The sequence below is a fragment of the Brachyhypopomus gauderio genome, chromosome 5 (assembly GCF_052324685.1).
Source record: "Brachyhypopomus gauderio isolate BG-103 chromosome 5, BGAUD_0.2, whole genome shotgun sequence".
NCBI lineage: Eukaryota > Metazoa > Chordata > Actinopteri > Gymnotiformes > Hypopomidae > Brachyhypopomus > Brachyhypopomus gauderio.
In genome coordinates, this window is record NC_135215.1 from 35,308,030 (window position 1) to 35,335,848 (window position 27,819).

General features: G+C 42.2%; 2 protein-coding genes across 4 annotated transcripts; one reads left to right on the plus strand and one right to left on the minus strand.

Moving 5' to 3' along the window:
- Positions 1 to 3,144: 3,144 nt before the first annotated feature.
- Positions 3,145 to 11,466, minus strand: LOC143515315 (inter-alpha-trypsin inhibitor-like). Of its 3 annotated transcripts, XM_077007511.1 has the most exons (8): positions 10,690 to 11,466; positions 7,851 to 10,574; positions 6,786 to 6,866; positions 5,558 to 5,749; positions 5,156 to 5,332; positions 5,014 to 5,061; positions 4,853 to 4,931; positions 3,145 to 3,302 (listed from the first exon to the last, which is right to left on the minus strand). In XM_077007511.1, exons 3-8 carry the CDS (start codon positions 6,853 to 6,855, stop codon positions 3,245 to 3,247), a joined length of 624 nt encoding a protein of 207 aa, XP_076863626.1. In that variant the 5' UTR covers positions 6,856 to 6,866; positions 7,851 to 10,574; positions 10,690 to 11,466; the 3' UTR covers positions 3,145 to 3,244. The 3 variants fall into 3 exon arrangements, with proteins under 3 accessions (XP_076863626.1, XP_076863629.1, XP_076863628.1); XM_077007514.1 differs by having other exon boundaries at positions 6,786 to 10,574; positions 11,067 to 11,466; XM_077007513.1 differs by having other exon boundaries at positions 6,786 to 10,574; positions 10,954 to 11,466.
- A 195-nt stretch (positions 11,467 to 11,661) lies between these two features.
- Positions 11,662 to 27,141, plus strand: ca12 (carbonic anhydrase XII). The gene is made up of 9 exons (XM_077007515.1): positions 11,662 to 11,929; positions 13,202 to 13,222; positions 16,829 to 17,008; positions 21,743 to 21,885; positions 23,933 to 24,028; positions 24,170 to 24,233; positions 24,396 to 24,553; positions 24,919 to 25,045; positions 25,704 to 27,141. Exons 1-9 carry the CDS (start codon positions 11,842 to 11,844, stop codon positions 26,381 to 26,383), a joined length of 1,557 nt encoding a protein of 518 aa, XP_076863630.1. The 5' UTR covers positions 11,662 to 11,841; the 3' UTR covers positions 26,384 to 27,141.
- Positions 27,142 to 27,819: the final 678 nt, after the last annotated feature.

A 27,819-nucleotide genomic window follows, 5' to 3' on the forward strand; every position in this document is an offset into this window, starting at 1 on the left:
TCTTGGCAGGGTCCATAGTCAGCTTATTCTGGGACACAATAAAGCCAAGAAAGGACACCTCCCTGGCGTGGAACACCAACTTCTCCAGCTTAACGTACAGGTGGTTCTCCAACAACAGTTGGAGAACCCGACATACATGTTTGACGTGTTCCTGCTGTGACCGGCTATAAATCTATATATTGACAAGGTAGGCGTACACATAATGGTCTAAGGCCTCTCACAGAACCTCATTAATAAACCTCGGAAAGACTGCGGGAGCGTTAATGAGCCCGAATGGCATGACCAGGTATTCGTAGTGTCCCAATGGGGTGATAAAAGCGGTCGTCCATTCATCCCCCTCTCTTACCCTAACCAGATTGTACACGCTCCGCAGGTCTAGCTTGGTGAAGACCGTGGCTTGTTGTAGGGACTCGAACGCAGTCGCCATAAGGGGCAGCGGGTGTGCTGGACCTGGGGGTCAGGAGACAGGAGCTCTTGCACATAGGGCCCCATTGGCTGACAGTCAGGTTGAGCCAGTCGATCTCAGGGTTGTGGCGTTGAAGCCAGGGAAGGCCAAGGAGCAATGGCATTTTGGGGGCCCTGATGATGTAGAGGGCTATGTGTTTGGTGTGCCCCCCTATAGTCATCACTAATGGTATGGTTTGGTCAGTGACCCCCCCTGAGGACAGCGACCTGCCGTCCACTGCAGGCACAGCAAGAGGTGTGCTCAGCGGGACCAAAGGCACCCCAAGGGTTTTGACCAAAGTAGCGTCGATGAAGTTCCCAGCCGCCCCTGAGTCAATGAACGCAAGCTGTCTGTGTCCGGTAGTTCCCCGGCATGACAGGGTTGCATGAAGGGTTAAACCGTTTGGGTGGGGAGAACCCAAAGGGCCTGCCGGAGGCCTCCCGTCTACCGGCAGACCTGCGCTTTTCCCTGTAGGTCAGGGCATGCGGTGCGTTTATGTCCCTCCTTGCCACAATATAGACACCAGCCCTCTAACATGCAAGACTGACTTTCTTGTGGGATTGACAGAAACTGCTTGGCAGTGAGCAAAGGAGCAGACAACAGCTGTTGGGATGGTGTGTTTCTGGAATGCTTTATCTTCATTTAGGATTTAGGACTCCGTGTGTGTCGTCCCTTTAGGACCTCTAAAGAATGATGGGCCACGCACTCCAAATCCCCCTTTAAGCAACTTCATTAAGGTTCAGCATGTTTGCTGACCTCGCGAATCGACAGCACGTGAGGCCCTTGCACACGGGCGGAGCCACCGCAATTACGTCATTTTCGCCGCTGATTTTAGTTTAGCCTTTTCTTTGGTTTAAAAATGTGTTAAGTCTGATGCACTTTCTGCCATTCTCACCGCTGTGTGCTGAGTAGCTGAACCGGAGCGGAGTTGCGCATGTGCGGGTGAGTTTCTTCTCTGGCTTGCCTTTTACCGGTAATAAGCAAACGCACACGGTATGATAACCGTGCATTTTAATACTGTGGTATACCAGTTACCGCTGCAACCCTAGTACTGACACAGCTGTAGTAGTTACTATAGTTAGCATTGTTTGAGGTCAGACAGTTTTAAATAACACTCCAGCAACCACAAGGAGCTGTTACAAAAGCAGCTATAATTAATTTATTTTGTGAAATGTCTTGGTCCTTTCACTGCTTGACTCCTGGTTCTCATTTAGATAATTCTTTAGACCTAGGGGATAACGATGAGAGATTATCAGAGATTATTATTATTAATATTATTAGAGTGAAGATTTATTATTTCCATCCTCAAGTTGAATGCCTTAGGTACCAGGGTTGCCAACTTTTCAAGATCACTTGGAGTGAGATTTGAACCTGGGTGGGGTGGCGAGTATAAAATGTTGACGGGGGGGGGGGGGGGGTTGGTGATTTAGGTAAAATGGACACAAATAACATATTATATCACGATCGATCGATTGCTAGTGGTTGGCGCCAGAGCGAACTAGTAACTCATTGAATCATAGATATGGATCAGGGTTGCAATTACTTTCTGAGGTGTATGCAAACATACTATCGGCGCCCCCAGCCGCACTCCACCCCCCACCAACTCGGCAAATAATTTTCTCAGGGTTGGCAATTTTTCAAGATCGCTTGGAGTGCGATTTGAACCTGGAGGAGGTGGCGAGTGTAAATTGTTGACGGGGGGTGGCGAACGGAAGATGGACACAAATTAAGTATCATATCTCATCGATTTGGCACCCCCTCTAGTGCAGCGCCCCTATACGTCTCATACGCTGCATACCCCGTTTTTGCGCCACTGATATGGATCAGAGGTAAATAAGCCGATTTCTCATGCTGAAAAAAAAATGTAGAAGTGTGGCGTGAGAGCGTGTGAAGACAGTCAAATGCGTGTCTCACGCTCAATGTGTGAGACTTGGCAACCCTGGGTACACTGTCAATGTTTTCATTGTCAGTTTAAACAACAACAGTTTAACAAAGCTATTGAAGTGACCGAAAGGTACCTAAAAGTTTACAACTTTACAATACAAACATGTTTCATTAATGTTCTCTAGTGATGACCTAAGATGCTGACAGGCTTTGCTGTTGTATCAAATACATGATAGGGAGATGCTAACTTTGAATGTTCAAACTGTGCTGTGTACTCATGCTATTTTAATCTTTTCTCTCTGGAGTGGCGTCTCTGCTCCAGTAGACCTTTTGCCTTCTTTTGCATTTGCTTTGCTTTTTTTAGGACTAGGCCTGTCAAGGAAAGAAAAATAGATTCTATGAGAATGTAGTTTTAAATTTTTGATCAGAAGAACATTCAGATGGTTCTGGTGGTTCAGTTCTGGTGGAGCATAAACAAATTGTGACGGGCAGCGGAGAAGAAGGAAGCAATCACGCCAAGTCTCAGGGAAAAAGGAGAGTTTAATGAATAACATGCGCAAATCAAAAACCTGTGACTCGATCCAAAGTAAGGACATAATAACCAGCAGTCAACAGGTACAAAGACAAGACATATATAGACAGACAAATGACGCCTCAGGTGAGGCGGATCATAGGCCCCGTCCACCTGAGGGACGAACACAACGCAACAAAAACAGGACAACTGCTGCTGTGGATGGGGGCGACTAGCAGGGGGCCTCCGTACCGTGAACAGACCCCCTCACCAAGCCGCACTCCCCCCGGCTGTGTGGCACACAGTGGCAGCACACAAAACACAGAGCAAAAGGGCGGGAGGGTGGGGACAAGACAGGGTCCCGCTCCCTGCCTTCCTGGAGGTACAACACAAACACAGACAGATTAGCTCCTCCTCACTGGGCAGGGACAAGGCAGGGACCCACTCACTGTAGTCCTGGAGCTGTAACACAAAAACATACAACAGGTTAGCTCATACCTCCCCCTGGGCGGGGACCTTGGACCGACTGGGGCATCAACAAGATGACAACCACGCCCCAGTCGGTCACAGGGTCCCCACGCCCAAGTGAGCATCGGATATCTTAGCCCCAAAAAGTGTGCAGACGGGGAGCACCAAGCTCACCATTCGTCACAAGTACACCTCCCTGGGGCGCGGCTACACCACCCACTAGCCACCTCCCGGACCTACTACCTCTCCTCTCGGAGCTGACCCTTGCCTTCCGCTAGGGGTCACCCCAGCCTCCTGGGGAGTCAGCCCCTCCCGGGGCAGCTCATTGCAAGGTGGACTTCTCCACCCAACCCAGGAGTACCAGAGACCGAGACCCTGGGCATTCCCATCAACGCTGGGAGAAGCTCCCAGGAGTCTTCCTGGTCACCCCGAGAAAGAGAGGGGGGGGGATCTCCATCTTCAGCAGGGGCTCCTCAGACCGGAGCCCCATGGTCCCCCACAATATAGGGGAGGTGCCTGCCAGGTAGGGAGACCCCACAGAGTTACGCCCTCCGTGGCTCGGGACCCCATAGCCCCCCCTAAAAAATTTATTTAGGGGGCTGTCCCTCTGGGGAATTACACACAACAATATCATGCAGCAGTGTAAGAAAAAACGAACACGACAAGACAAAATACAAAAGGCAAACGGACAGGACCCACACAAGCACACTCTGTAGACCGTGATGCACCTACTCCGGCTCATTCTCGCTCACCACTTTCAACACGGGATACATGGAGAGCGAGGCGACAAAGACGAGAGGCCCTCGCGTCTCACACTCACACCCTTGTGCGTGCAGCACACTCCGGCCCACATGTCCATACATACACACACACAACCAGTGACACATTCACACGCAGGCAAACTCTTGCTAGCTCCAGTCCGCATCGTCACATCGATAACACACAGTACTCACACACAGACACACACTAACGACGGACGAGCATAAAGAGAGGTACTCGCTGTTTCACTGGAAGAGAGGCGTTCAGTGGTCACAGACTCTAGTCACCGCCGTGTTACGGTGCTCAAGACAAACACAAACACAGTGGGGCGAGCGGAGACCGACCCAGCTCACTCTCACACAAAACACACGACAAACATACATCACGCAGACATACAGTCACCACGAGACCACGAACAAAGGAGAAAATAGAGGAGACTGGCGGCTTCCTGAAAGGTGGCTGGTTATTCTGTGATGGGCAGGGAGTGTGAAACAAAATGGAAGCAATCACGCCATGTCTCAGGGAAAAGGGAGGTTTTAATGAACAAAGTGAGCAAACCAAAAACCCGTGACAAGATCCAAATGAAGGATATAATGACCAGCAGTCAACTGCTACAAAGGCAAGACATATATAGACAAACAAATGACCGTCAGGTGAGGCAGATCATAGGCCCCGCCCACCTGAGGGACGAATACAACGCAACAACAACAAGGCAACTGCCACTGTGGACGGGGGCGACTGGCAGGGGGCCTGCAGTACCATGACACAAATATATAGCTACTAACCTGTTCTTCAGCATCAGAGCAAGCACGACGATGAGAATGATGACTCCTACAATGCCTAAAACAACTCCCAAAATGAGACCTGTACAAAATGACAAATATTGTGTTTTATTTTAAAGAAATAAACACAAACAAACAAACAATCAAATCAATAAAAAGCCTACCAAGTGGTGTGTCTGATTCCACATCCTCTTCCTTCTCATGACCTTCACCTGTTGACAACATAGTCCCAAGGTCTATTAGACACTAGCTTTTGAAAATGTGCTTAAATACGCAAAAAAGTTGATGAATCAATTTCATATTTACCTTGAATTCCAAAACATGTAGAATTGCAATGATCCAAATCCAAAAATCGGTTTCCGTTGCCCACACAACCAGTCCAAGAGAATGTTTTGCACTTTCCATTTACAGAATCATAGTAGTATCGCAGGTATGAGGCATAGCATTCTCCTGAAGCCTTTTCAAAGTGGCAAGCTTTGCTTCCTAGAAAAAGTCAAAATATTACTTTGGAAGCATATTTTGAGGCTGTGGTCACCAGTAGGTAGCAGATTTCAATTTTGTCACATCCTAAAATACTGTATATTTGTATACCCGTTTTCAGACCCAATGGCAATTCCAGGTGTAAATTTCAAAAGTACACAAGAAAAGTGATCAAATGAAAATTTACACTAGACTGTTGTATATTTATTAAAGCTAAGGGAAACTCACTGTCTGTTGGATATATAGACTCAGCCCTGGCTGAGCAGTTTTTCATGCAGTACACCTCAGCAATGAAGCGGTTTGAATTTCCTCCCTGGCCCTGGTATCGGAATGGATAGCACTTGTCTGCAGTCTTGTTGTAGTACAAGTAGACTACAACATCTGTTCCTGTTCCCTCGTCTTTTGGCTGGTCACAAAGAGCTATATTTTGAGAGAGATATTGTATAATATTTTAATTAAGAAACAAAGGCATGTTACAACATTTACAAATAAACAACCTACAAAAAGTAACAGTAAAAAACAGTGAAAACAGCCAGGAAAACCTGTCAAATTATATAATATTTCCTTAAAAAAAGTGGTGGGCCGATAATGCCGATAACGGCCCACGACTAATATTATATATATATATATATATATATATATATATATATATATATATATATATATATATATATATATATATATATATATATATATAATAACGGCCCACCACTACTTATAAGGGAAAATAATGGGAGAATGTAATGTTTAACTGCTTTTACAACAGCCCACATTTAGGTTTTATGATGATTGTAAAGTCAGTAGGCTACATGAAACTAAACCTTTGTTACTAAACATAAAGGTTGTGTACTAGCTCTTTACCTCACAAAAAGGTTCCACATGTGACACACAGTCAATTTTTATTCATACATACTACCTAGATATAACTCCCTACATGAATATGTATGATTCCACTGAAATATGACTGCAGCAAAGAGTGAACATAGGAAAACATAAGGAAAAGAGTGAACATAAGGAAATTATTACCAGTGCTTTAGTTGGTTATACTGACAGTGTAACTTGATCACATTTGTTGCAAACTTTTTCTGTAAATTCATATTTTATCCTTTTTTAAGTAAAAGCCCTTCAAAACCAAGGCCCGTTTTACTGAGTCACATGGTAGCCAAATGGAACTGACTGGTCACATAAATCCATCTGCCCAACTGAATACGTATTGTGCCAAAATCAAAAGTCAATACATAATGATTATGATATCCAACAGTAAATTAAACACATTTAATTTCTAATCACCTATTCTTACATCTTGAACGGTATGCAAACAACATACGTTAAGGGTGTAACCATGCTAAGAGGGCACACGGTAACCCCAAATAAATATATTTTGATTACCTATGATCCAAATATTTTTATGTAAATAAGGGCAATAAATATTGGAGGAAAGGGTCAGCACACTTACATGGGCTGGCAGCCTGTCCCTTGATACAGCAGAATATTGCAAAAATCAAAAATGTGCTTAGATTCCTCATGGTGGGGTGTTCTGTGATGATGCAGCAGAAATGAATGAGGGTTCATAAATTACAGCGAAAGAACGGAGGACATTATGACCATTGTACTTTCCTGATTAGTTGGCAGATTATCCTATAACCCAATCAGGTTGGATTGGACAGTATCGAGTATTTTGCTTATAAGCCTATCAGAGAATAATTTTTACTTACAAGTCTGAATGTTCATCATCTTTACATATTTTACCACGTAATACACAATACTGCTTTTGTTAATGGTTTGTTCAACCACTCCTAAATTTTATACTTGCCTGAATGCTGACATGTTTTATGGTAGCATGGGGAAAACCTCTAATGAGTATGTATATATCTAAAACTAACTTTAAGGAGCTGGGTAGAACTAGTATTACATCAAGAAAAACAGGATTTCCTCACATATAGCCTACTTAGTGCTCCCAAAAGGGGTTACATTTCTACCAGAAGATCTTCAGCAAACATTCGTAATAGTATCAGAGGACAAGCCAACATCTCTAAATACTGGTAACTAGAAGTGGTCTTACAAACCACTGTGGGAGTAAAAAGTGTAAGGGCCTCTATCATGGAAAACTGAATTTCCTTCACTTCATTAAAAATGTGTAAATATTGTTAAAGTTTCAGAACACACCCTATAAAATGGATAGCTACGATTCTGAAATCTGATTGTTTGAAAATCACACGTGTGTGCGTGTGGGTGTGTGTGTGTTTGGTTGGTGATAATCGAAACTATGACATTATTAGTAATAATATACAAGTTCTGTTGCTCATGTATAGCAAAAAAGAAACCCAAAATATAATGATGATATTGTGATGGCACCGGGCACATGGACTGACAAGCCCCACCCATGTGTCAGCAGAGGAGGCTGGGAATTATAAATAGTTTAAATAAGTGAGTTTGATACAGTTATTTTGATGTTTTTAGTTATAGTAATTTTGGGATGCATATGTGTTTGTTCTGTGGGGAAAACCGGGAGCACCCTCACCGTGAAGTGAGTGCAGCTGAGTGGGGTAGTTGCCGTCAAGAGCAGTGAAGGAGATAAATAAAGCCTATGAGGTTTTAATAAAGTGCATTTCTTGTTGAAATGAGCTTTTCCCGTGAGACTCTTCTCTTCGCCGCCACGACAAATGGTGTCAGAAGTGGGTCTCTGTTTGATCTGCGTGAACTAACGGACCAGATCGCTGAGATGGACAGACGGCTGCTTCGAACGGAGGAAGAATTACGACAGGAGATACTGAGCCATGCTGATGGACACAGCGTGACAAGACAGGGGAGAACGACGGAAGAGCGGCAGCCAACGAACTGGCTGACAGAGTCGTGCATCACTGGCCACATCGAAGACGTCCAATCAGGAGTGGCGGAACAGCAGCTGTGGGAGTGGATGGGCGGACCCAGCGTCATCGCCCACTTCGAAGACGCCCAATCAGCTGGAGACCGCAGAGAGCTGTGGGCGTGAGGTTGGCCGACTTGCAAAGCAAACTGCACAAGGTCACCATAACGCGACAGCATGGAGCCTGGGCTGGAACGCACCGATTTCTCCACTGCCACAATTCGACAGGCTTTCTGACTGGGCCTAGTTCGACGCACAGCTGAGAGTCACAGCGGGAATGTTAGGCTGGTTGGAAAAAGAAACAGCAGCACAGCTGTGCCTGTCACTGCGCGGGCGAGCCAGGTGCATTCTCGTCAAGTTAAAAGACGAGGACTTAAGAGAACTGTTCAGCTGCGCAGCGCGCTGAATGCATGGTTAGGTGAGCAGCCTTCTAGCAACACAGTGCGGCAGAGACTGATGCTGAGACGGCGTGCACAAGGCGAGCGCATTGCGGGTTTGGTAGCTGATCTCTTGCTACTGGTGCGGCAAGCGTATCCTGCTTTCCCTGAGGAAGTCAGGTGGAGACTGGCTTTAGATAGATTTGTGGAAGCACTGGAGCCTTTCGAACTGCGTCGACATGTACTGCTGAGGGACCAGGCATCGCTGGACTAGGCGGTCGAGGAGGCGGAGAGGGTGGAGCTGGTTCTTTCCAGTGGACCCGCCACGCATCCGGCAGCCACTGCAAGACTGAGGCGAGAACTGGCAGGGTGCTGGGTGATGGCGTCCTGGAGTTGCAGGTCGCCAGACCACAAGTGGAGTTGCAGGTCGCCAGACCACAATTATGATTAATTAATTAAAAATGAGATTAGGCTCGCCGATGGAGAGGGTCGCCGTGGATGTCATGGGTCCGTTTCTGGTTACGGAGGCAGGCACCAGATACGTCCTCATGGCTATGGACTACTTTACGAAGTGGCCTGAGGCGTATGCTATACAGGATCAGAGTGCAACCACGACCACGTCCGTACTCGTGAGTTCTTTTGTCGTTTTGTGGTACCCGAAACACTACACAGCGATCAGGGGTGGAGTTGCGAGTCCAAGGTCATGGGGGAAGTGTGCAAGATGCTGGGAATAAATAAGACCAGGACCACACCACTACATCCGCAGGGAGACGGCTTAGTAGAGCGGTTTAACCACACGCTGGCGACCCAACTCGCCATGGTCACCAGCAAACACCAGAGGGACTGGGACATGCGGCTGCCCGTAGTGCTGCTCGCGTGTGGATCAGCGGTGCAGGAGTCCACCGGTTTCACCCCTGCGTGCCTTATGTTCGGCAGGGAGCTCCACACACCTCGCGTTTGGTGCCCTCCTAGAAAGGCTACACGACATACACAGGGCTGCGAGGGATGCTCAGGGGATTGCAAGCTTGAAACAGAAACGAACGTATGACGTGTGATGTAATGGGGGGCCGCTTGCCCGGGACCAACTATTCAACCCAAAACGGTCAAGGGGCCTCTGGCCAAAACTACAGTCGAATTGGGTGGGGCCGTGTTTGGTGGTGGAGCGACTCAGCAAAGTTATGTACAGGGTTAGGTGGGGAAAAAAAACACAAAACCACAAAAAAAATTGTTGTTCAAAGGGGACCGGCTGGCTCCATACAGGCACAATGACCCGACCGGCCGACGCAGCGGTAATGTAGACACTTGCGCCGTTGTACATTGTACTCCCCAGGACAGCTCTAGAACATACGCCGAGGACCTGGCTGCAGCTTACGAAGGCGCAGCAGGAGAGGACGCTGCGTTGATCCCTAACCAAATGCCTCCTGGCTCCCGCCCATGCGTCAGCAAAGGAGGCTGGGAATTATAAATAATCAGTTTAAATAAGTGAGTGAGGGCAGCTGAGTGGGGTAGTTGCCGTCAAGAGCAGTGAAGGAGATAAATAAAGCCTATGAGGTTTTAATAAAGTGCATTTCTTATTGAAATGAGCTTTTCCCGTGAGACTCCTTTCTTCACCGCCATGACAATATTTTAAAACTGGTACTTCCTTCTGCCAACTATTGTACAGAGATCAAGAATAAAGGCATTTTCAAATGCCCTTACCACTGATAAAAGCACGGCTTCCTATGATGGACTCATTTACATATCTCCACCCACTCAACCTTCAGCAGGTTGGCCCCGCCCACTTACACGCTGCTCAAATGAGGCAACCAATCAGAACAGAGCTCATTTTCTTATATCCGTTTTAAAGCCACAGAAACAGGCTGATATTGCAAAGCTACACAAACGCTGTAAGCAGACATCAAAGAAAACGAAAGCATAAAAGAAATATACAATATGGGATCTTGAAGCCTTCATAATTTTTTGCTTCCACAACAGATCACTACAGCGGTCATCACCAGCTCACCTGCAATGAAAAAAAATAATAAAAATGGTTCAAATGAAAGAATAAAAGAGATTGATTGCTTAAATGTTAATTTTAACACAATATTCTTCACTAGAACGATTACACTAGCACCAACCTCTCGAAATGTAAACCAGTGTAGAAACCTCAGTAAAGCACGTGTTGTCTAACGCTTGGTGGTCTGTTGACCGCATTTTAAACTCCAGTAGCGACTTGCGCTTCTATTTTGAATACTATTTTATACTAAACCTCACAGATTTCTGCCTGTCGCGACATCCCTATCTAATTCTCAACTAAATGAAAGTTTAAAAATTAAATGTTTAAATTATTTCCGTTTTACATTGCCTCGGTGTTTGTATTGTAATATTTGCTATAAACGTACTGGGTAGCGGAAATGCTGCAACCGGCGCAGAGGCTAAATGCAACCACACACACCAACGGAGTATTTTCTACAAGATGACTATCACACACAATTAGGCAAGGTCAGGCGATCACCATGAATGTAAACTCAGTGACCCAGCAGTCCCCACGGCACACGCAACTTCGTTACCACTGCAAACTATCACAGCAAACCACTTGAATGCCACCTGTAAAACGGGCAAACACCACTTCACACCAAGAGGGCCATCAGAATGACCTCACGACTGTTCGCCGTCCCTATCTTCAAATTCATAAACACTAATTAAAATCACAAACAAGATAGCGTTTTAAAATCACCACTTATCTCGCCGGCGAACAAGACCCTCCCACCGGGTCTAAGCTTAAGCGTCGTCTAATCACACAGCGGCACAGGTAAGCCCTAAACTACTCGCCCAACTACCTTTCTACAGGAGGGGATAGTTCCTCCCCTTCTGACACTGGAACAACTAAATTGGCTGCGAACTCGGCTGCTCTAACCACAGCGAACGACTCCCTCCCACCCCAATCCACGTAACCCTCACAACTCGCCACAGTTCTGGCAACCCAAACCAGCCTGTCTCCTCTAACATTACCCCTCATTTAACTGGTTGCCCTCATCAATCTACAATCGTTTGCAGGTGCTATCTCTGCACTTAAACACGCCCCGTCAACTCACTACAGTATAACATTTAAACCTAACTAACTTTTCATGAAGTCATACACCCAAAAAACCCAAATCAGGTACATAAAGACACCGAGACGCTGCTGTAATACCCGTGACGTCATGGTTCCACAGGCTGAACGTGACGCGCTATAAACCGGGTGCGCGTGCACGCGTTATCGTTCCTCTTCTGCGCTGTCTTAACGGAGGATGCGAAAAGAAAGTTTGGCTCGATACTTTTATAAGATGCTATTTACTCAGTTAATAATACTAATAGCTTTTCCGCTATCATCCACGGGTAAGTTTTTTTTCTCGTTGGGGTAGTTTTTAAAATTCTGCTCTCTTTATTGATGACTAGTTTAGATAATTGATTGTTTAGACTATCGTTTCGCTATTTCGATAGTAACATCTTACTACAATAGCTTCCATTTTTTAATCTGCAGACTGGCAGTAACTAGTCATGTGTTTTCAGATTGTCAGTGGTTAAAAGTTAGGTCATTCCTCATTGGTCAGTGTTATAAAAATCTCATTTTCACTGAGTTAATCTCGCAGTTTTATTAGTATTAGTAGCGTATTGGTACTAAAGGCAGTAACCATACAGAACATCAAAATGAGACTTTCTGAACGAGGAGACTGTATGTTGCAATTTAGATTGTCCAAGATAGAAAGGGCTTAAATGTAATTGTATTTAAACAGTACCTGAGAGCGTGGTCTATTTAAAACTTAATCATAATATACAGCAGGTACATTGTAACAAAGTTAGCATTTTAGGCTTCTGTGTTTAGGGCATAGGTATTTTATTGCTGGAATTGGTAGCGCCGAATTAAAAGTAGAGGAAGCCACATGCACCCCGTTTCCCCACCTAGAGATCAGACGAGATCACACCTAGAGAAGTCTGATGAGGGCTGCTGTTTAAACTGTAGTCAGGACACTGTGAGAGAGTTCTGGGAAGGGAAATGTTAGTGGGTTAAATTACTAGTTTTTTTTTTTTCTTTATTGTTCTGGGAACACTAGGTCATGGAGCTCACATTAGAAATATAATTGCTTCCTTTGCAATTAGCAAAATGGCGCTGCACTCTTTAAATAGACTTCTGTCATTTCATGAATGTTGGTCATTGTTATGTATGAAAAGATAAATCAAGTGTCAGCAAACATTTTCCCACAGGCTTCTAAGCATTTTTATTTGTTGTGCTGCTATTACGTATTATCTGCTGAGGTCCATCAGCAGTGAACACACTTGGTGTGAACAGCATTTCAATGCTAGAGTTTCATCACTCTCCACTGATAGGCTACCCAGTGATCGTTTTGTTGAGAAGACTAGGGCCACTGTGCTTCAAAGTGGGATTGACAGAAACTGCTTGGCAGTGAGTAAAGGAGCAGACAACAGCCGTTGGGATGGTGTGTTTCTGGAATGCTTTATCTTCACTGATTTAGGACTCCATGTGTGTCGTCCCTTTGGTGCGGGACCTCTAAAGAATGATGGGCCACGCACGCCAAATCCCCCTTTAAGCCTAATTTAAGCAACTTCATTAAGGTTCAGCATGTTTTATGTGTGTCTCTTTTGTTACAGGTGGAACATGGACATACAATGGTGAGTGATTACTTTAAAACATACTTTAACATGGTCCTTTAACACATATACTAATAACAATGATTTGGCTGGTTTATTTTCCTGGTTATTCTTGCAGCTATATGAACCATTATTTTTTTTACCATTATTGTCCTTCTAGCATATACTGTTCTGTACCTGAGCACAGTAATGAGTGACAGTATTTTGTTTTGCTCTATAAAGACCACATGTAGTGTTTGTTAATCCTGAGTGGAAAGAGTAATTTGATCAGAGGTAGAAGAAAAAGAAAGAAGTTAAGGTCAAAGGGTAAGAAAGCATCTGATATATTTCCTTTACCTCCTTACTTTCTTGTTCCCATATCTTCAAAAACCACTGGCAGCACAAGGAGCATTTAAATGTATTGTGTATTCTAGTAAATGTTGAACTAGAAATAAAATGTAATGTAAATTTTTCATCATGTGGCAAGTAAATGCAAACTTATGTTGCAGCACATTTCAGCTTACAGTGTCTGCAGGTTCAGTCAAGCACAGATGTCATCTCTGCTGTTCTGTGAAAGCCCTGCTGTCTCTAATGTCGCTCATCTGTTGTGCCAGTGCAGACACACACACACACACTATCTGGCCGCACTATTACTGGCAGGTCTGAAAGAACAACTAGCTCTGACTGAAGCAGCGTCTACAGAACAACATGGCTTTCTCACAGTCCACATCTCGCATGACTTCACTCCTTCTCTGACCTGTAGAGAGATTCGAGCAGTGTCCCCATTTCTGATCCTACAAGTTCTGTCTTTACACAAGCTGCCCCAATAGTACCTCTGAACCATTTGGCTATTTGGCTTTTGTAAAACCATTATTTAATTGATTGATACAGGCTAGTAAAGACTTATAAAACGTAATTAATAAACCACCAGATTAATAGAATAGATACATTATTGATCCTGAAGGAAATTAGGGTCTCAGTAGAATGTAACAGCAATGGATATATACACAATAGAAAGATTCACACAGTATAAAATATAATATAGAGAATGAAGTAGAAAGTATAATAGAACAAAATGTAATAAGTGGAAGCTGAACTGAGCAGCCAGATGTATACACAGATGAACTAGACAACAAATAAATATGTTTAGGTATATACAGACTATGGATTTAAGATATTAAGTACTCATTAAATATAAATGCATGGTGAGCAACATCTTAAGATACGTTGGTTAAGTACACTAAATTATCATAGTTCTCTTATTGTTAAAGTTTGTTCATCACCAATGAGTGTCTTGCACTGACACAGCTGCAGTAGTTACTATAGTTAGCGTTGTTTGAGGTCAGACAGTTTTAGATAACACTCCAGCAACCACAAGGAGCTGTCACAAAAGCTGCTATAATTAATTTATTTTGTGAAATGTCTTGTTCCCTTCACTGCATGACTCCTGGTTCTCATTTAGACCATTCTTTAGACCTAGGGGATATCAATGAGAGATTATCAGAGATTATTATTATTAATATTATTAGAGTGAAGATTTATTTCCATCCTCAAATTGAATGCCTCAGGTTACACTGTCAATGCCAGTTTTCCTTGTCAGTTTAAATTGCTTGCATGGATTATTTTATCTCTTAAACACATTCTATTACTTCTATTAACAGATATAAGCATTCTATGATATCTGATCAATATATTTTTAACAAATCTATTGAGGTGACCAAAAGGTACCTATAAGTTCTGCCATCTTCTGATCGTTATAGTGAATAGTGTACATGCATGCAAAAGAATTCAACACACAATGCCACTACAAGCTCAGGTGGGTCCCCTGGGCCACACACGATTAACCAAACTCAGATGAGTTCAGAACCTCCACCCTTCAAAGCCCCTTGGCATTCTCTACTCCAAATGAGTTCAAGTCTCATCTGCTGCAGGATTGAATAACATTGCCCCAGCAAAGTAAAAAAAACCAGGCAGACAGAAAACAATTGGTAGCTTGTGGCTTTAGATGTCTGCAACTAAATTAACTGTTGCATCAGTGACTTTGTTCAAGGTGATAGGTTTTAGGATTATTTCTATATTTTGCTGTTATGTGGCTATAAATTGTCATCGTTTCTGACCTTCAACCTGTATGTCATGCTACCAAAGAAGTATGTATCAATTCTCGTGTCATTGTGGAGTTCAGGCAATCATAGCTATATGGGGCACTTCTGAATGACCTGAAGGGTGGGCCATATGTAGTGCATGTGGTTACAGCAATCAAACTGGATCCAGTTAAAATAGCAAAAGAACTGGACAGTGAAAAATTATTGCCAAAAACAAAATTTGTTGCTTTTTATAGGGAATTTTCGTGTCTTCACCTTTCTGACCTTCCAAAAATGTTTAAGAATTCAGTAGTACTTGTAGCCTCTTAGAATATTTGATGAAAAATAAGTGAAACGTCATATTATTCCTTAACTAGTTTTGTAAAATGCTAAAATGGAGGTTTTTTGCATGCAGCTCTCTGCACCTCCAGGCAGTTCTGGCATTTCTTCTGTTCCAGCTCTCTGTTCCAGCTCCATACACATAATCCAGGGAATTAAGTGCTGCTGAGTTCTGGATTGGCTGGAAAAAGTGAACTGGAACAGGGTAAATATGTGGCCCAGCCTGAGGACCCCAAGGACCGGATTCACAATTCAATTATTAAATGACTTATCTAAAATTGGTAGATGGGTTTACGCTGATGAATACATACACTAAATTTATAATTGATGTTTAAAATTATAATTTGGGTAATTTGATAATCTGTATGATGTTTGCTTAAAAATAGGTGACTACCAATATATTTGCCAAATTATGACTCTTTACTGATGCTGTTACTGCATAACACTTTAGAACTACTCAAAAAACGGAAGACATGTTGAAAGAGCTGTGAGCACAGAGAAACACCTGCCAGATGTTGTCTTGTCCTGAATGATTGAGCATCGCATTTCACAATCCAGAGAGTTCAGGTGTATATGATTTCCTGTAGGAGGCAACTGCATGTATCCATGAATTGTCATCATTACCTCTTGTTTCGTTAATGTAACGTGGAAATGGTTTGATCTAAATTGTGTGTGTGTGTGTGTGTGTGTGTGTGGGGGGGGGGGGGGGGGGGGGGTGGTGGTTAACAGTAAATTTTGTAGAAGTCTGTAGAATGAATGAATCAATGAAATTTACACTTATATAGCCTTTCAACATACTCAATTAGCACAGTTTTACGATACACTTTACAATTAGCCCAGTTTTACGATATGCTTTACAATTGGCATAGTTTTACATCCAGTCACACTCCGGTGAGAGGGGCACCCAGTTGTACCATGCCTGCTCTTCACTTGAAGCCCCCCCCCCCCAAGGAACTGAAATGGGTGCAGGAAGGGGACAGACTCAGAACAGAGCACCAACCTCTGGACATTCAGACACACCATCATTCATACTGTAGTTCTTCTGGAGTGTGAAATTCCTGTAAAGAGATTGTTTTTTGTTTCATACAGCTTTCAAAAGTTTCAGGAGGGCAACATTTTCAAACTAATTCATCTTACATTTTGTGTTTTAAATTAATAAGTATAATAACTAATAATGCATTATAATAAGTGATGATCAGCAATCCTGCTTACTGTGCTCTGGTTCAAGGGTCTGAAGGTGAGCACCACTGGTCAAAGCACTACCCATACTGTGGAGGGGCATTTCAGTCTCCCATTAACTTCCAGCCAGAGCTGCTGAGATATGATCCAGACCTGCTCCCCGTCCAGGTCCACAACTACAACTTGTCTAGCAAGGAGCAGCTCACCTTCAGCAACAATGGACATTCAGGTAAGAGAACACCTTTAAAAATATTCATGTGAATAATGATTCATTTCACCTTTTGTTTGTAAATAAGCCTAAATTAAATTTAGCATGCCATGTGTAGGCTTCAACATAAAGTTTGCAACATTTCCACTTGTTAAATGCCCTCTTAGACATGAAATGGCATTATTTCAACTACATACAAAGCAAAGGCGAAGGATTAACTGTTATTTAACCAATGGAGATGTGTGCAGCAACCACAATGCCTCAAATGGTCTTTCTTCTCAAGCCTAATTTCTAGCTCAACATGAAGAAAATTACAGGAGGATCTTTTTTGTATTTCAGCCACAGCAATTTTGTGTGATCCCCCTCTTATTATGACAACTGTCCGTGTACGTAAAAGCAACAACCAGATCATATTTTGGGAAAGTAAAGTATGGTGTGGCCTTTGAAATGACTCACATGGCAGGTAATCTGTTGAACGACAAAGCTCCTACCACGTCTCAAAATCTGTGATTGCATTTTCAATTGTAATTCAAGCAAAATATTAACCATTATAACCACCATGAAGTAATACAACAGAAACCACAGGATCCCATTTTCTTTCTCATCATCCATTTTACGTGCAGCTACTTTGTGAACGTTGCTTTTACTTTTGAGTCATTTCTTTCAACAGACACACTTTCTCTCTAGATGCATACAGACTTGTGTCTATAAACAGGCCACACGGGCCGATTGACATGTGGGCCTTAGTAAGTAAGTAAGTAAGTAAAACTTTATGTATATAGCACTTTTCTAGAGTAACTCACAAAGTGCTTTACAAAAAGTCTTGCAAAAACAATGCAATACAGTGTAATTTAAATACATTTAAATTATACTGTATTGCATACATTTCAGCTGTATTACATACAAGCTGAAAAAAGCAAGTTTGAAGAAGCCTCTTGATGTGTAAGGAGAAACCAAGATGGGAGTCGAAGGTCACACCAAGGTTTTTCACAAAGGGCTTTGCCTTTAAATCAACACAATCGAGGCGACTGCACCTTTTTGCACATTTCCTCAGAACCCACAATTAGAACCTCAGTCTTTTCATAATTTAGTTTAAGAAAATTTTGAGACATCCACATTTTTATAGCTGTCAGACAGTTGGTAAGATCAGCCAACCTACCAGTGTCAATTCGTTTAACACTTTGAATAAGGTCACCCAAAGGCAGCATATACAAAGAAAATAAAAGTGGACCCAGGATTGACCCTTGAGGCACCCCACTGTTAAGAGATGCAGGGGCAGACATCTAGTCACCCACAGACACCACAAATAACCTATTTGATAAATAAGAATAAAACCATTTTAGTGCTGTCCCAGAAATTCCAGCCCATTGATTTAACCTTTCCAATAAACTACCATGGTCAATGGTATCAAAAGCTACACTGATGTCCAAAAGAATTAAGAGGGATACCTCACCTAAGTCAGCGTGCATTAAAAGGTCATTTAAGACTCTCAAGAGAGCGGTCTCAGTACTATGTTTTGGGCGAAACCCAGATTGAAACTTTTCCAGAATGGCATTTTCCTTAAAAAACTGTAAAAGTTGAGCCGATGCTGTCTTTTCCAAAATCTAAAAAATGTAATTTAGATAAAATGTAATTTAGAAATTGGTCTAAAATTTTTACAATTTGACAAATCAAGGTTTGATTTATTCAGGAGTGGTACAACACAAGCTTGTTTTAAAAAAGTCAGGAAAACAACCTGAAGTAAGAGACATATTTGTAATATGCAGTAAGCATGGAGCAACGGACGACAAGACCTTTTTTTTTATTTAGATGGCATAACATCAAATGGGGAAGAGGAAGGATGCAGGCCTTGCACAACGGAAACTAAGTCCTCCAGAGAAATTGTTTCAAATTGATTAAAGAGAACCAGATTACAAGGAGGAGGAAGAACCATTGAACTACTGAGTGGCAGAACAATACTAGCTCTTAACTCGTTAACTTTATTTACAAAAAAATCTAGAAACTTTCCACAATTAATGTTGGAGGCTGGACTAGTAAAAGGGGCCCCATTTATCAGTCGGTCAATGGTAGTGAACAAAAATTTGGCATTGAGCTTATTAGCAACAATCAAGTTTTTAAAATAAACTCCTCTTGCATCTCTAACACATATATTAAAAGCTGTTAGTAGGTCTTTTAAATAGAGATAATGAACCTGCAATTTTGGGCCTTTCCATAGTCTCAGCTCCTCCTCCTCTCCAGGTGGGGTAGGCAGCCAGACCAGGCAGGCATGTGTGTGTGTGCTGCTCTGCTAGGCAGGCTGAGACACACATCCTGACGTTATCCCACAGGAATGCTGATGAGGCATCCTATACACCACTGGGTATCCTCACTGTATAGACAGGGGTCACGGACCCAGCAGTCCTTAGGTGTTAGTGCCCAAGTTTTGGGACGAGCCAGAGACACGTTGTGCTCCAAGATCCTTAAGTGGACAGACAGGACTCAGCAGTGACCTTTGTTCCTCCTGTTTTGAGGCTGTGTCCCTCTAATCTGACTATTTCTAGCGCTCTGGAATAAATATTTTCATATTATTCATTTATGGCTGCTTATTGCACATCAGTTGATGCTATTAATAGCAGTCATGGTCCTGTGGTAGGGAACTGGTCTTGTGACCAGAGGGTCGTGGGTTCGATTCCCAAGCCTGAGGCCATGACTGAGGTGCACTTGAGCAAGGCACCTAACACCAACTACTCCCCGGGCACCAGGCTAGGGCTGCCCACCGCTCTGGGCATGTGTGCACCACAGCCCCCTAGTAATCACTAGTGTGTGTTCTAACTGCATAGATGAGTAAAAGCGGAAGACAAATTTTGATTGTGGTGAAAAATCGCAATTGACAAATACAGTTGTGATCAAATTTATTCAACCCCCAATGCTGCGAAGGGTTTTATGGAATTCAGTGCACATTTGTAATTGTGTTCATAATGAAATCTTACAAGGACTTGTTAAAGAACTAAATGCAACTAAGATAGCATCAATTTTTTTTGTCATAAAGTATTAAATGCCCTTTTTGTGATTTCTTCATTGACACAATTATTCAACCCCTTTACGACTATCACTCCTAAGAACAGAGGTTCATTCCAGTGTTTTCCATCAGGTATTGAAAACATCTGTGGATGTCAACGAGCAGCAATCAAGCATGATAAGCACCAATTAGGCAGATTTAAAAGGACTGTGATACTCAGCTCCTTCTAGACATCTACTGGTGTGTTTCCAAGCATGGTGAAGGCAAGAGAATGGTCCCAGAAGACAAGAGAAGAGGTTATTGCTCTTCACAAGAATGGCAATTAATATAAAAAGATTGCGAAGTTGTTAAATATTCCAAGAGAAACTATCGGAAATATCATTCGCAAGTTCAAGTTAAAGGGCACAGTGGAAACGTTACCTGGTCGTGGCAGAAAGAAGATCCTGACCGCGACTGCTGTGCGCTACCTGAAGCGTAATGTGGAGAAAAATCCCCGCGTGACTGCTAAGGAACTGAAAAAAGACCTGTCAGATGTGGGCACTGAAGTTTCAGCTCAGACAATAAGGCGCGCACTGCATAACGAAGACCTCCATGCCAGAACGCCCAGACGCACCCCCTTGCTGACTCCAAAGAACAAGAAAAGTCGACTGCAGTATGCCAAAAGTCATGTGGACAAGCCACAAAGGTTTTGGGACAGTGTACTGTGGTCAGATGAAACTAAATTAGAACTGTTTGGGACAATGGACCAGCGCTATGTTTGGAGAAGGAAGAACCAGGCTTATGAACAAAAGAACACCTTGCCTACTGTGAAGCATGGCGGGGGGTCAATTATGCTTTGGGGCTGTTTTGCTTCTAATGGTACAGGAAAGCTTCAACGTGTGCAGGGTACCATGAATTCCCTTCAGTACCAGGAGATCTTGGAGGAAAATGTGATGGAGTCAGTCACAAACCTGCGGCTTGGGAGACGTTGGACCTTCCAACAGGACAATGATCCGAAGCACACATCCAAGTCTACTAGAGCATGGTTGAACATGAAAGGCTGGAACATTCTAGAGTGGCCATCGCAATCACCAGACTTAAATCCAATTGAGAACCTCTGGTGGGACCTAAAGAAGGCAGTTGCAGTGCGCAAGCCTAAGAATGTGACTGAACTGGAGGCTTTTGCCCATGAAGAATGGGCTAAGATACCCATAGGTCGCTGCAAGACACTTGTGTCAAGCTATGCTTCACGCTTGAAAGCTGTCATAACTGGAAAAGGATGTTGTACTAAGTACTAAAAAATAATGTCACTAGGGGGTTGAATAAAACTGATAATGAGGTGAGCACAGTAAAGACATTTGTGGTTATTCCATCATAAATATTATGTTATGTTTGTCTAATTTATAAGTGCCTCTTTGATATAATTGTAAATAAGATGACTGAAATGATCAAAATCAATGTCAAACTGGCCAAAACACTTTATTTCAGTGGGGGTTGAATAAATTTGATCACAACTGTATAGCACATTTACTTTTTTTTTTTTTTTTTACATTTTTAAATACACATTTCATACATTCCCTTGGAAAATACTTTTTAATAACACCAAATACTTTATGTACATTATGTTCTTTGCAATAGTTTCTAAAACGTGTGAATTACTGGGAATGAGTTTGATGTAAACAGCTGAACTCTCCATAACTTTCAGGTGTGAAGATTGATCTGTGCCTCAGTGCCCAGTTTAAATCCTTATTGAGGCTGCGTGTGGTGTTTGCCCACAGTGCAGCTGTCTCTGCCGTCCCACATGCATCTGTCCAGTCTGCCTGACCAGTACACAGCAGCGCAGCTTCACTTCCACTGGGGCTCCCCACACATGCTGGCCGGGTCAGAACACACCGTCAGTGGACGGCAGTTTCCTGCTGAGGTGAGATACTACACAGGCATGTTAATACACACCCACACATACACACCAAAATGTCACAGAAGCTGCTGTAATTAATTTATTTAGTGAAAAGCCTCGATCACTTCCCTGCTTGGGTATTGGTTCTCATTTTAGATTATTCTGTAGACTTTGGAGATAACAATGAGAGTTGACCAAAGACTGTTATTATTTGTTTCTAATTGATAGTTAGCATTATATTTGTGATTTTACAAAAATATGTGGTTATTGTGCAGATTTACAATTTCCATCCTTGAGTTGAACCCCTTGGGTTCACTTGAGCCAGTTTAAATGGTCAGTTTTAATAGATTATATTTAATATTGTAACCCTTAAAATGCAAGAATCATTTTAGTGCCAGTCCAATCAATCTATTTAACAAACCTATAGAACATACCTAAAGTTCTGCCATCCTCTAAACGTGATTATGAATAGTGAACATGCATGCATAAGAATCCAACACGCAGTGCCACTAAGGCACAGGTGGGTCCCTTGTGCCACACACCATTAACCAAACTCAGGTGAGTTGAGTGGTCCTTGGACTAGAAAAAGATTCAGATGATTATTTGCAATATACCATGCATTTATTGTTAGGTCAGGGTTAGTTGCCTTGTTTAAATGAGTTAAGCTCAAGTTTTGAAATGCAGAAAAGAAGCATTCATGGTTCACACAGGAGAGTCCTGGATAAGGCCGATAAAACAGCTGTGATTCAAGTGAATTTGGTTGCTCTGCGTTTTAAAGCGTGCAGCATATATTTTGGGGCAGAAAGAGCTTAAGGCACTTTACAATCTTCACGTTACTATAATCTCCTTATTTGGTGTCTGGTTTTGTATCTTGGATTTTAATCTCATTTCTGTCATTCATCTGTGTGACCACAGACTCTGAATCATCTTTAGGTTCAAAGGGTTGCAGAAGCAGGCACTTGCATGTCTGTGTCTCTGAGACCAATTAACGATGATCTACAATTTGATGTACTGTATCATTAAGTGCTACAGCTCATTTGACCTTAAAATCACACTGTATGACCTGAGAAAGGCATTCACTGCTAGTGACTTATGATTCGTAATATACACACTATTTTAGATGTAGTCATACTTTCTTCAAATGAAAACGGTTGCAACTTTGAGTATATCTCTCGTATGAGTGCTGATTACTTCAAACGTGTTATTGAATATGTTGTAATATAATTGGAGACAAAATGCTGTCATTCAGGCTAAATTATAATGACACAGTAGACATTACCACCATAAAGTCATGCTGTGACCTTGGTTTGTGTGCTTGGTTTACACTGACATTATATATCTACAGATTCATATATAGATTCATATATCTACAGATAGCTATTTTATGAACATGCCTTAGAGGCTGTCCACAAAAAGTTCATCCAGTGAAACATTTTTTAACCAAGTATAAAACCACTAATATTTAGCACAATTTCAATCAGATGTAGAAAGAGGGTGTGTAAGCTGATGACCAACAGAACCTGTAGAGTATGAGAGGCTGATGGAGGCTTCATGGCTACCTTGCCTGCATGAAGTGGGCCTCCCTTAGGGTTGGCATGTCTCTCTCTCTCTCTCTCTCTCTCTCCTGCCATGTTGAGAACTAAGACTTTCTCAACCCTCTTTCTCCTCCACAGCCATCTGACCCTGAATTCTAACTGGGATGTTCTTGAAAACATTCCATTTAGAAATGAGAAACTCATGGTAAATTGTGTAGTGGAAATGTCCCCATTATGTGTGTGTATATATATATATATATATATATATATATATATATATATATATATATATATATATATATATATATATATATATATATATATATATATATATACAGTTCTTAAAGTGCAATAATGCTAATTAAACATATAAAAATGTATACATAAAATATATATAAAGAGATATATAAAATCTCTCTGTATCTCCACTTTTTATAAGAGCTGTGTTCATAACTCGCTGTTTTGGTCTAAAGGAGAAATGTCAGGCAAATGTCAAGTTGCTTTTGTTCCCACATCTTTCTCCCTGGATGGTTTAGATGCATGTGGTGCATTTCAATTCTGGCAAGTATCCCAGCATCTCCATAGCAGCAGACAAGGCTGATGGTCTGGCTGTGCTGGGTGTTTTCATTGAGGTGAGATTATGTATAATGCTGCATTGTTTTCATATTTCAAATATGTTTTCATAGATTTCATAGTTCAAAAATGTGTTTAAACAGTGTTAGTAATTGTTTTTTCAAACAGAAAAAATGCAGTTTGTTTATATTTGAAATCAGGTTGGAGAATTCAATCCTGCTTTTGACCGATTCCTCAAATTTGTTAAAGGCATTAAATATAGAGGTGAGGCGATGGTTTTTTGTTTGTTTTTTGTTTGTTTGATTCAAAATTCCATTTTTCAGTGTCATTAAAAATTTGCACTGACTCATGCAGCAGTTAGCGTCATGTTGAAGCATACGGTAGTCTTGTTTGGTAGTGACACTTGTTCATAATACAATGCACTAGACCAGAAGGTGCAGGTTCCAGCCTTTAACATCCAGGAGCTGCTACCTGCTCACCTGGAGCAGTATTACCGTTACGATGGATCTCTTACTACACCACCCTGCTACCCCAGTGTGCTGTGGACCGTGTTCAGGATGCCTGTCACCATCTCGCTCACACAGGTATCCTGCAATAATATCCATATTATAGTCTATATCACTGCAGGTGGTCTACGTAAGGCTGTTTTAAAACAGGGGATCTTTAGGAAGGTGGACAGTAACTGCAGATGTGTGCATTGTTATGTTAATGCTGTTATGAAGTCAGCTAGCATTGCTGTTTCCTGAAGGCAACTGTTGTAGCTGCATCCAAAGCTAGCTTGGCAGTTTCTGTCATTCTTATTCCTGCTTTAAAAAGAAATAGAAAAGATGAGGTTTTTACGTAAACATGCAGTGCTTTAAGATATTTGCAATAAAACAAACTGGAGGCTGTGAAAGCATGGACATATTCTCAGTGTGATGTTGTTTCTTTGGCTGCTCTGTGTTTACAGTACAAGGCTTTGGCGACGGGGCTGTTCTCCTCTCTTGCTCAAGAGTCTGTCCCAGTTCCTCTGCACAGGAACTATCGTAAGCCCCAGCTAACGGACAACAGAGTGGTACTGGTGTCCTTCCAGGAGGGTAAGTGTTGGACGGCATGCGCACTCTTGGGGAAGCCAGTGGTAAAATGCACCTGCTGAATGGTTGTGTGACTAAATATTTGTGGTGAAGTAGGGACACAACAACGGGTTCTGCTGGGAAAAGGGCCGATATTGTTTTGGCTTGCTCAGGTTCCTTCTTGTAGTTACTGATTGAGATGTGAATTCAACCTGTTATGCTCCGTCTTGTAACCTTTGTCAGTAAACAACTTCAAGGAATCTCATTTACCAAACCAAACTGGTTTGGCTTCAGATTAGATGTTTTTTAATGGGCAAACATCTGTCTTGTGAACTGCAGCTTTACAGAGTGCTTGTCCTCTGTACAGGCCATGTCTTTGTAGCACTGCAGGAAATGTCACCACCAGAGATTTAATCACTACAAGACTACTATCTGTCCAGTTTCCTTTCTTGCAAATACCAGCGTAATCTAAAAACACATCTATCTTTTGCTTGCCACCTATGGGTCTTTCTGCATGCCACGTTTTCCCCAGAAATTTAAATGCATGAGTTTGACAAAAGGATAACAGTTTGGCTGTCAATGGCTGGCTTCATCTGTCTGCTGCTTCCTGATCTACAGCACTTCATGAAAGCCTTCACGTTCTGTAATTTAACTGAACCTCTCTCCTACCTGTGTCCGGCAGTCAGGGGACAGCATGGTAGACATTTAGTGGCATCTCCCCTGCAGAGGAGGCAGATCATCCAACAGCTGCTGATGGGAGACCTTTCAGACGTGATGGATGAAAGTCTCCACCATCTTTTGCCCAAGCTTGCACGCAAGCCCTGGGTAGCTAAGAAGAGGAAGACCAACCAGAGGTACCAGCATTGGAGTCAAATCACTGAGAAAAAGCAGAGGAACCAGATGCCAAACCCAACTGGAAAGACTCCTTCAGTCTGGAAGACCGTTCACATAAGTCCATGTTGGCAAAAGTATGGTATAAATGAGGATTCACTGTCTTACACACACCTGAAAAACAATGTAACTCTTCAGCTGGGTAGACATCACACAGATATTCAGGTGGTCAAAGCTCTGCGAAAAGCAGTCTTTCCTGAGCTAAATCTACGAAGCTACTTAAACTGCAAGTCTGACCTGGACCTGCAGACCATCAGATGTCTTCTCCGTACCAGACCCACAGATGAGGCGACTGAGCTGGACCAGGCCCTGACTAAAGCCTCCCAGAGGCAAAAGCTGAAGCCCATGGCTGAGAACCGTGGCCCAGCTTTGACCAAGCTAACAGGACAGACCTCAGTGACCATCCATAAAAATGCCCACAACATGGTTCCAGCTAACCTCAAAGAGCATGCCACAGAGTGGGAAGATTAGAACCCCAGTGAAACCGTAAAACACAGTTTGCAGAGTACTTTAAAGTACATTAAAGTGTCATTTAGGCCCTATATGTTCACCTATATGAAACATTGTGCAAGTTCTTAACTTAGTCTATTTAGAAACCATTTGTAGATTTTTGGTGCAATTGTACATGGGCTCAGAAAGCATTTGGTTTATTTCCCTTTTTCAGAACTTGGAGTTTCTGTACTATTATTATTATTATTATTTTTATTTATTCTGTTCTGTTATTCTTATTAAAGAATAACTTTAACAGCGCTTAGTTTTATTATGTCACATCCATTATAACGTAAGGCACTTAAAAATATATATGCATTTAAACATTCCTGTGTTTTCTTTGGGTGTGTGTGTGTGTGTGCTTGCTTTAGTTGTGAGTTTTGTCCAAAGGAAAGCACTATATGGTTTGACATTTATTTTATATAAAGTGTCTTGAACTGTAAAATAAAAGCATTATATAAAATACATAAACTGGAGTAGTGTTGCTTTGGAGCATTTTGCTTTCTTCTGAATGCCATGTAATCTCACTGCAGGTCAATGGGCCTGTTGTGAATATAGTAAAGCCCACTGTGAGTTATTGTTGGTGATTGTAGCTGATTGCATTCTGCATTTTCCTTCACATAAGCAGGACGTTTCACTGCAACACCAGTACTGTATCATTGCTCCTTCACCTTTTGATGTTTCTTCCCAGAAATCTCTGTTCCTCTGTGTCTTTAGTCTTTTAGGCCTAAAATGATTTTCTTTGTTCTTTCTTTTCCTCACTAAGGTGACTTTAGCTGGACAAGCTGGGGTATGTCGTATGTTACAATAGCTGTGTGTGTTTCAGTCTTCCATCTGACCTCTGACTAACTGGACACCCTCGCTCACAGTGACATGCGTCCTGTAACACTGTGTAACTGCATGTCCATTGTTCATGAGTGACAACAGAAGTGAGAATGTGTCGGCGAGCCGCCTCTCTCACTGTCAGTGAAGCAACCGCTGATGACATCAGACTTAACGCTAAACATGTTGCATGTTGCTGCAAATTTTAGATTCTTCGATATATGTAAAATCTAATTTTACTTATTAAACTGAACCACCACATTGGCCTGATTTTGCATGCCACGCCCATCTGATGGCGTGTATTTGCCTTACAACTTCTTCTTGAACTCGTACTGTTTGTGGTAGTCACAAGTGGTGTTTGAAGGCTGTTTATGGGTGTCAAGCACCTGGTTCAGAGAGGGCAATCGTGACGCCCAACATCCCTAAATAACATATTTTTGCTTATTCAAACATTTAAGGTTTAATTTATAAAAATGCTGCACTTAACACATTGAGGTCAGTAACATGCAAGCATGCCTGTAATTATTCTACTAAGCCTTCTAAAAACCAAAAAGCCATTTTGTTTACATCATAATATATATTTATATATTTTAGGT

Excerpts from the sequence above, each read along its gene's own strand:
- LOC143515315 (XM_077007514.1), bottom strand. The coding sequence starts at position 6,855 with ATGAGGAATCTAAGCACATTTTTGATTTTTGCAATATTCTGCTGTATC. Across the intron at positions 5,333-5,557 it reads GTCTATATATCCAACAGACA|GAAGCAAAGCTTGCCACTTT; the intron begins GTGAGTTTCCCT and ends GACTTTTTCTAG. Across the intron at positions 3,303-4,852 it reads GCTCTGATGCTGAAGAACAG|CTCCAGGACTACAGTGAGTG; the intron begins GTTAGTAGCTAT and ends TTTGTGTTACAG.
- ca12 (XM_077007515.1), top strand. The coding sequence starts at position 11,842 with ATGCGAAAAGAAAGTTTGGCTCGATACTTTTATAAGATGCTATTTACT. Across the intron at positions 21,886-23,932 it reads GACGGCAGTTTCCTGCTGAG|ATGCATGTGGTGCATTTCAA; the intron begins GTGAGATACTAC and ends TGGATGGTTTAG. Across the intron at positions 24,234-24,395 it reads TAAAGGCATTAAATATAGAG|ACCAGAAGGTGCAGGTTCCA; the intron begins GTGAGGCGATGG and ends ACAATGCACTAG.